The following is a 9,832-nucleotide window of genomic DNA, read 5'->3' on the forward strand; positions in this document are numbered from 1 at the left end:
ATCTTGCATTTTTGTTGGTAGTTTTGCCACAAAGTTATGTTTATTTTCAACTCATATCTACTGTTTGCAAAGCTAATTGATTAAAAGGTTGATTTTAGCTGATTTGGACACTCAAATGTACTTAACAGGACTCTGAAAATGGAGGAGACAGTGGTTACCCAAGTGAGAAACGCAGTGAAGGAGACCCAGTTGAACATCATGGTCAGGTACAAAGAAATTTATTCAATTATTGAACTGAGTAATTATTGTTTTGTTATTTCTGAAATATGCTACAGAAAAAATGTATTAAAGCTTGCTTGTTTTGGTTGTTACTCTGCAACAAAGTTTCCCTTCGATTGCTTTATAAATGTCCTGTTGTTGTGTGCTGTGCTTAAATGAAGCTTGAAATGACGCAGTAAATCCTTGTTGGCTCCTGAGATATGTGATGGTAGGTTTTTACGTCATTATTTAGGGACGTCCCATCTACAACAGACATTACTCAGAATCGGATGAGGACAGTGTTCGGCGGGTAACTACAAAACCATTGATAAACTCCCTTCATCTAATCATCATAGATTCACCCATTGATTCCTAATCCCTCTCATAGAACATAGATTTAGTGTGGTGTCTTCTTGTGATCCACCTTTTATCTAAACCTCTAAACCTTCTCAGCTTTCATCTTCTTTCATCTAAACTCTACCCTTTATCTCATGTTACTTTCATCCGATCATCAGTGGCAAGCTTTCCTTTGTTGTACTTTAAACCCATATGCAGGGTTCCCTTGCTCATGGTAAACCTTTCAATGTCAGGGAATTTTAAAGCTGAGATTCTTAATGGCACGAACGTTTCATTGACTTGCATTTGTTGCTTGTGAGTGATTTTTCTAAAGTATTATATATAGTAAACCCTAGTAATAACTAATGAGTTAAAAATGATATTTATGTTGGAACCCTGCTTGTGATTTCTTGCATGCATGCTTTTTTAATGCATTAATATTTGAAGACTCAAAATGTTTCTATATTTTTCTCTTTTAAGTGCTTTTAAGAGATGTTATTAAGGTCTCTGTATGTTAGGAATTTGGGGAACGTTTAAAAGGCTTAAAACTGCCTTTCCACTGCACACGACAAACGACAAGCAACAGACTGGAAGTCATTTATTTCCAATGGAGAGTAATCCGAGAGCTGCGTGGAGGTCCGATCATCACCGTATGCATAAAATTCAGATCCGATCCATTAAAATATTTATTAATATAACTCCTGCGACTAGATCGTATGCAACTGGCCGACCGGAAGTGATGTATTCCAGTGTTGTCCAAGCAGGTCCGTACTCATGACATGAGAAATGGTGGTTTTTCGTTATTTTTTAAATCAGAAAACAAAGTCTATATTTATTATATTTTTTAATTATATTCATAAATGAGTAATAAAAAATATGAATATTTTTTTTAATCTTGTCTCCACATTCCCTCCAAAAGTCTATGATGAGTTTCTAGTATTCATTCATGCAACCATGGTAAACACACAGAGAATAAAGGCTCTTGCATTTGCACTCCTTTATTTTGGACATCATCACGAGAATCAGCTTCCCATGGTGCACAACAAAACTGAATATTCTGTGCGACTGCCACAAGGGGGGCATATTCCTACAGTTGTGTCTAAATGTCGTGGAAAATGCAGTGGAAAGGCGGCTTGAGATTTTTTCATAAAATTGTTCGAAAACCACAAGAGCAGTGTTATCTATTCATATATCAGTATGTATTTTGCTGATTTATGAACTTATATTGTCACAAATGTTTCAAAGAATGTCCAAATCCAGAGAAATAATACATTTGAATGACGTCACACACCCTTGATTTCTGATTTGGTTTTATAGAAAATTAGGAAACACCAAAGACACTGCTATGTTGTGCATTTTATTAGATATGTTGTGCAATTTATCGTCTCTCATTAATGAATGAATGTAATGACGATGACAACTCCCATGATTACAAACTGAGTCACTGCATCATAAAACTACACCCTTGTTTGTTTTGAATATGTGCCCTCTAGTGGCGAAAATTACATCCCGTACCTTTAAGCCAAATCAAAAATGATCTATTTTTCAACCTGGTTTTGCCAGTAGTGGATAAAAAGCATGGATATTCAAAGAGTCAGTGGTGTATTATCTTGCCTTCAGTTATTCTTCAAAGAACTTTATAACATGCAGTTTTGTTCTATTTCTCAGCTGACAGAGGAGAAGTGGAGTTTCTACCATTCATCTCGCTCTCACATACACAGACCGTCCTGTGTGGCAGTGGAGGTGGAGAGACTTAACGCTCTGCTTCTCGAAAAGAAAATTGGAAAATCCATCCTTGGAAAGGTAATATATTATTCCACATATTTAAGAAGCTTTTCCCAGTGATGGGTTGCAGCTGCGTAAAACATATGCTGGATAAGTTGGCGATTCATTCCGCTGTGGCGACCCCAGATTAATAAAGGGACTAGGCCAAAAAGAAAATGAATGAATTCAAGAACCTGTTACTGTTACTGACAAGTAACAACATTTTTATACTTGACTTTTGATTAACTTAACTTGATGTTCACCCATGTCATCATTTACTGGCTAATGACATTTGAATTCTGTAAGGCATTTGTTTATTAGTCATCATATGTTTAATGAAACCTACGACACAATACAACATCTGTTTACACTGACATTTTGCATCCATCAAATAATTTTCATCACAATATGCAAAGCAGACTGTATTAAAAGCCTGTATAAGCAAGTTGACATGACTTGACTGGAGTACTGATTTGCAAATTTCATATTTAGGGGAAAACATGCCGCATGTATTATGTATTCATTTAAACATAAACGTGTGTGTAAAAATATATATATAAACCAAACTCTGATATACATTCCAGTACATAAATATATATTGATTTTGGAATGGAGGGCTTAAAAAAACAGGAAAAGCAAATATTTATTCCATAAGTCAAACTTGGTGACAAACAAATAAAAAGAAAATGTTCATAACAAGAAACAGTTTTGAAGCCTTGCCAACTAAATAGTTTTAATGGGGTCCAATTGGGATTTTTTTGTCTTTATTTTGAGTGTAACTATTATTTGTAATTTTGTAGTGTACAATAGGGCTGTGCGATATGGGCAAAAGAACAATATTGCGATTGCGATTTTAATCACCATTTTGTCACAGACAGGCTGAATCTGTGTTGTGTGAATCTGAAGCATTATTACAAAAGAAAAACATTTAGATCTTTATGAAAGACCTGTAACATGTATCTAAAACAGACATAAATGAACAAAACAAAATCATCTAGTAAAGCTGTAACAAATTGTGTGTGTGAGAGAGAGCGCACTTATGCCAGGTGAACCCAGTTGAAAACATCTCTTTTCAGACAAACTTTAAATGTAACTTTTCAGAAAGCCACACCGCGAGTCGCGTAGCAAGAACTGACCGATCAGCTTTATACTTTGTATGGAATATACACTTTTCGGTTACTTCAGACAAACACAGAACACCCAAACACCAAGTGCTTTTTTATTCTCTTCATACATAAAACTTGTATTGTAACGGTAGCAATGTTTTGTTAGATTGTCATCCTCTGAGAAAGCGGATGATGGTCACTGAGCAATGACAAAGGAGCAACCACAAAGCACGTTGAAAATGCTGAAGGCAGTGACACGCTCACGCTTTCCACATGTATTTAGGCACAATATATGAATGACTTACAAATTACCTGGTTCTGCAAAACATCAGCCTTCCTGTATCTAAAGTAACTTAATCCCACACCACAGATGTTGACTTTTGGCACCAAGTCCTCCTGTGCTCAACTCATCATCCCTGTACACGCAGGTTATTCATTCTCCTGTTGTCGCGCTCTATTTAGGCGTGCTGCATCATGATTGGTTCAGAAAAGTCTGCGGGAAAATCATGCTGTAAGGGGATTTAGAAATCGCGCATGTCCAAATAGCAATTTCAATACAATTTCAATTAATCACACTGCCCTAGTGTACAATAAGATTACAATAGAAGGAAACGGAAATGAAAAGTTCAAAATCTTTTAAGTTTGAAAAGAATACATGAAAATTGCTTTTTCTTATTTATGTTAAATGTGTGTTGAAGGTTCATCTAGCCATGGTCCGCTACCACGAGGCAGGGCGCTTCTGTGAGAAGGATGAACCATGGGACCAGATTTCTGCGATGTATCATCTGGAAACAGCAGCCATGTGTGGAGAGCTGGAGGCTATCGTTGCTCTTGGCCAGTGTTACCTTCAGCTGCCACATCACATTCTACCAGAGATCGAATTAGAGGTGATTTGTGTTGCTAATTGACTAATGCTTGTTGACACATTGTTTTATCGCTCTGCCCAACTCATACTTCTTCCGCCGTGCCTGTGTTTGTTTCATCTCAGCCGTCTGAGGAAAACAGCCAGAAAGGTTTCCAATTCCTGCTGCAGGCCGCCGAGGCAGGAGACCGGCCGAGCATGATTCTGGTGGCACGAGCATTCGACACGGGTCTGAAGCTCCCTTCTGATAGGTCAGAAACACAATGATCTAATGTTTATATGTGTGCCGGGTGTCTGCAGGGTCTTAAAATGTCGTAGTTCACTGAAATATTCACTAAAATCATTTTAAGTGGTCTTAATTTTCCTTTGTCCATGTAATGCTACCCAATCGGGCCAACACGCATCCAATCACCAACAATCAATCCAATTAAAACTTTTAACAAAACTCTACTTATGACTCTATTTACCAATATGGTTTAGTTATCTTTCTTACAATATCCTTTAAACACACAAAAAAAGATATTTTGGATGAAATCTGAGAGCTTCCTCGTCCTTCATATGCAACAACGAGATGTTCTAAGTCCAGAAAACATTGTTAAAGGGTTCCATGTGTCTTCAGTGGTTCAATCGAAGATACAAGAGGTTTTCCAGCACTGGTGGTGCATGAGTTAGTATGCACTGCATTAAACATAAACCAGAGTAATTGGGGGTTCATTCAGCTGTGATCAAATCTGATAAATCAGGAACTAAGCCAAAGCAAAGTGGGTGGGTGAAACTACGAGAATACTTTTGTGCATTCACTTTTCTTTTCAGTGTTAGATGTTGCATGTTTATGAGAACTGTGCACTGATGTATACCTTGGAATGACCGTATGCAACATCCTCTAATTGAAACAAAACACAGACGCATCTAAAGTACACATCAGAAGGCAACCGAGCATAAACTTTATTGACACTGAGGAGAAGAATAAAGTCCTTATATTAGTTTTATATGCACACAAAAGTATTCTTGTAGCTTGTATATTCCACTGAAGACATATGGTCTGTTTTGAGGATGTTTTTTGGTATTTTTCTGGACTTTAAATGAGTGGGGACCATTGCTATCTATGCAGGATGAGGGAGCTCTCTCGTGAGGGGGAGTAATTAATAAGTTTACATTTTTGGGTGAACTAACCCTTTAATGGCCCGTTTCCACTGAGTAATACTGTACGGTACGCTACAGGTCACCTTTATCAGCCTTGCGTTTCCACTGCCAAAAGGGTACCAGTGGTGTACAGCAGAAAGTTTCAGTAGCCTCGAGGAAATGTCTACAGTAAAGCTGTACGGGTCGTTCACATATCGTATGAGAAGCACCTCTCACGAAGCAGATGCTTTACACTTAAATACTTGTGTAGAAATGTTCATTACTAATGAATATAATCTATGAATATAATTTGATTATAACTGCACATCAGTGATCAGTGCGAAATGGCATACTGTAACGTCTGCAGTTATGTAAAATAAATAAATAAATGCTACATATATGAACACATACAGACCCTTACAGTCTCCGATATGTGACCAATTACAGAATAACTACACACAGCATACATTTAGTGCTTATTTGTGTTAAAAAACAGCACGCAACATATAGCCCACAGTCAGAGCAAACCTCTCATCTGTATCTTTAATCTTCTGCAGCACATGTAGCCTCTGTTAGAAAGTATTTCTGTCATTCCGAGTTCATAATAGTCCAAAAGGTGATGATAATAGTTAAACATGGCAGTTTGTTCATGGTTTAGGTTGCTGAAAGAATCATTTGTTCCTTTGTTTTTTCCGGCTTCTCTTTTGTTTTTTCCCGCTTCACTCTCGCGTTTGTCCGTTTCTGAAAGGATCGGATGTCAGAAGCGCTTCAGTAATTACACGCACATTATTAATATGAGCTCAAGAAGTTCGTTATTTCAAATATAGATGTGCAGCAAGCTCTCTCTCGACAAAGTGAAATCGTTCGCGCTTTAGACGACCTTGTAAACAACTTCGGTGCACTGGGTAGTGCCGAAGTCTTCTTCTTGGCTTTGTGGCTGTTCGTGTTCATCAAGATGACGACAAGGTTTGTTTAAGCTGGGGTCGATCATGGCTCGTTATTATATATATTATTAGAATGTAATGTCTCAGCTGTGTATTTAAAAGTGGCACTTCCTTTGTTTTCATTCTCCTGCTTATGTACGCGCTGGTCACAAATCTCTGTAAACCAATTACATTTAGATGCGCATCTAGCTCCGCCTTTTGGTACCCTTTTGTCATGCTAGGTACCCTTTGCAAACGGTACCCAAAAATTGGTACGGTACGTTTCGCTTTTAGGTACCTTTTGACAGTGGAAATGGCCATAAAAACTTACCGTACCACTCAGCGGAAACAAGCCATAACATATCCTATTTATTTTTTCAGACTTTTTGAAAACATGTACAATTGCAAACGATTGCCTAAATATATGCTGTAATGACAATTGCTAAAACACAAAAGGCTTATTTATTCAATTCAGTTCAGTTATTTTATTTAATGTTTGTGAAAGTATGAAGTAAATGAAGATCAGTTTTTATTAATCCAGAATATCTTGTGTTCAGAAAACCATGTGTACTGAGCTGCCCACCCAGTGATCTGTCTTTAGTGTGTCTGGCCACTGTTATTGCTTACACACATTGTACTTGAAGATCCTTGTAGTGTTGTTTATATGTCAATCCAGAACTAAAATTGGAGAAAATAAAATAAAAAAAGAAGTTTTTGATTCTGGAGGTGCATCGATAACAAGGATTTTATGCAGCATGTCATTTTTATTTGAATTTGCAGATCTTGATAAGCATAAAAGGCTATTATGAAAGTAAAAATATCTTTGTTCTGTTTTGGTTTTGTGAGATTGAATATAGATATGTGATTTATTATGGATAGTAACATTTTTAATATTGGTGCAAGTATTATCGCAAAGGTGAGATTAATTTTAAACAACAGTTCAACAAACAAGATAGATTACTGTACATAATATCTGAATATAACACTATATGGATGAATACTGTAAAAATGAGTAATTGGATGGAATAATATGGCCCTGCTAACAAATCATTTCATTAGTAAATTTATAATAACAAGCATTTTACCAGAAAGTACATCATGTCATTATTACAAAAATATCTTTCATATGAGACCCCTTAAACCTGAATTTGAAACACAGGGCTATGGACTGGACAGAAGCCGTGCACTGGTATGACTCTGCCCTAAAGATGACAGACTATGATGAGGGTGGAGAGTTTGACGGGATGCAGGACGAGCCACGATACCTTCTGCTGGCACGTCTGGCTGAGATGTACCAGGAGGGTGGAAACAACCTGGATGCAGACCCCCAAAGAGCAGGTGAGCGATTCTCAGGCTGCGGTCATGAACATCAGACACAGTGACAGTGGTTCTGCTGCAGAAAATCAATGGTGGAATTAAATATAATTATTTGTATATGGATTTTTTTACCCAGCTCATCTGGTATTTACCCAGCTCATCTGGTATTTACCCAGCTCATCTTTCAAATAATGACAAAATAAATAATCAAAGAAACCAAAAACTATGTAAATCTTGAATATTATATTTAAATTTTTTTTAATTCATTATCATTTATTCATTTTCCTTCAGCTTAGTCACTTATTTATTAGGGTTTACCACAACAGAATGAACCGCCAACTATTCCAGCATATGTTTCATGCAGCGGATGCCCTTCCAGCCACAACCCAGTACTGGGGAGCACCCATACATATTCATTTTTACACACTCACACACTACGGCCAATTTAGTTTCTCCAATCCACCTATACTGTATGTCTTTGGACTGTGGGGGAAACCGGAGCACCCAGAGGAAACCCACGCAAACTTTGGGAGAACATGCAAACTCTACACAGAAATACCAACTGACCCAGCAGAGACTCGAACCAGCGACCTTCTTGCTATGAGGCGACGGTGCTAACCACTGAGGCACCATGCCACCTTTAATATACATTATGTACAATAAAAATTAGATTAGATTAGATCAAACTTTATCATCATTACACATGTACAAGTACAAGGCAACAAAATGCAGTTTAGGTCTAACCAGCAGTGCAATAGCAGCAAGTGCAGGATACAGGTATAAGTTATAAAGTGCAGTTATAGAAAAACTATGGTGATATTTACAGATTGGTGTATGAACATTATATACAGGTTGTATTAGCTATGAACAGAGATTTACAATAAATAAATATATGTACAGAACAGATTGCTATTAATAATCATAAGTGTGCAGATACAAATCTATATGTATAGTAAGTGTGTACATAATTACAAAATTGCAAATGGATTGGCTATTTAAACAACGTGGCGCAAAACGTGAAAATTAGGGTTGAGTTGGTCTGAAAATAGCAACAAATCGCACCAAACACGTCTTGCGCCTTATTGCGCTGGGTGTACGATAGAGCCCAAGAAGTGACAAACTCAATTGTTTTTATACAATTTTGTATTTTCTGCAAACAGAACTCTCTGATTTTGTCTGTGAGAATATGTCTGTGTTTGTGTATTGGGCACCAGAATCCCAATTTCAGTGATTATGCACAAAAGTAAGTGTAGGCTCCTCTTTAAATGCATTGTATGTGTGTGTGAGTGATGATGTCTTTACGTTTTATAGGAGATCTTTTCACTGAGGCAGCTGACGCAGCAATGGAGGCCATGAAGGGCAGACTGGCCAATCAATACTACATGAAAGCAGAAGAAGCATGGGCTATGATGGAAGAATAAAATCAAAATGATTTACAGAATGATGAAAATGGTTTCTATTTTACACCCAGACTGTTTACATGCTGTTTTCAATGCCTTATGTTTTCCTTGGGTCCATCTGACTTAAGAGAAATAATGCTGAACCTGGATCAGTCTTTTAATGAATGTGAAAAGGGCATACGCTGATTCAAGATCAGTGCTATACTAAGGTGCTAAACACACATACTCTTCTGGTTAATTTTTTTCCAGAGTATTGCACAGCGTCTGCTGCATGTTCAGATTGTTTTGTGGGAATTTGGGATATGTGCATTATCTGTCATTAATTTCAGTTTCTTGTTTCTAAAAGGACAACTGGATGTTCCCTTAATATTGTGACTGTTAAAAAAGGACATCACTTATGATTTAGCATACTTGTGTAAAGTTTATTTGCTAGTATTGGTAAATGTGCTTTATAAGGGTTTTAAGAGTTGTGATTTTAGCCTATTTTGCGTGAATACCATCTAAAAAAATAATAATTATAATCATAGTTCATTATTATTAAAGTGTGTGATCACTTTTGCTGGTAATTTTTTAATCAGAAAAAATAAATTAATTAAAATTTTAAAAATAAGTGTCGTTGTGTCTGTTTAATCAAAAATATGACTTATCTCTTAAGTTTAGGCAAAGATATCATTACACAAACCAATAAACTAATTGATAGAATTTCAGGCATTGACATCCACGTTTCATGGTTCAGTACAAACATGAACACCAAAATGATTACAATAATTTAAATGCATAAAAAATTATAAATGAGCATAGAGC

At 36.7% G+C, this 9,832-nt stretch overlaps 1 protein-coding gene across 5 annotated transcripts in view; it reads left to right on the plus strand.

Annotated features, from left to right (window-relative positions):
* eef2k (eukaryotic elongation factor 2 kinase) overlaps positions 1 to 9,638 on the plus strand; it is a 34,696-nt gene extending 25,058 nt beyond the window's left edge. For 3 of the 5 annotated variants that reach the window (XM_056469112.1, XM_056469113.1, XM_056469114.1), the window contains 7 exons: positions 129 to 206; positions 452 to 508; positions 2,203 to 2,337; positions 4,103 to 4,291; positions 4,393 to 4,517; positions 7,471 to 7,649; positions 8,940 to 9,638. In XM_056469112.1, coding sequence (XP_056325087.1) covers positions 129 to 206; positions 452 to 508; positions 2,203 to 2,337; positions 4,103 to 4,291; positions 4,393 to 4,517; positions 7,471 to 7,649; positions 8,940 to 9,049 — 873 coding nt within the window. In that variant the 3' untranslated portion in view covers positions 9,050 to 9,638. The remainder of the gene's footprint in view (positions 1 to 128; positions 207 to 451; positions 509 to 2,202; positions 2,338 to 4,102; positions 4,292 to 4,392; positions 4,518 to 7,470; positions 7,650 to 8,939) is intronic. The other 2 variants (XM_056469115.1, XM_056469116.1) reach the window with 1 other exon arrangement.
* Positions 9,639 to 9,832: the final 194 nt, after the last annotated feature.

Source organism: Danio aesculapii, chromosome 12 (assembly GCF_903798145.1).
Source record: "Danio aesculapii chromosome 12, fDanAes4.1, whole genome shotgun sequence".
Taxonomy (NCBI): Eukaryota; Metazoa; Chordata; class Actinopteri; order Cypriniformes; family Danionidae; genus Danio; species Danio aesculapii.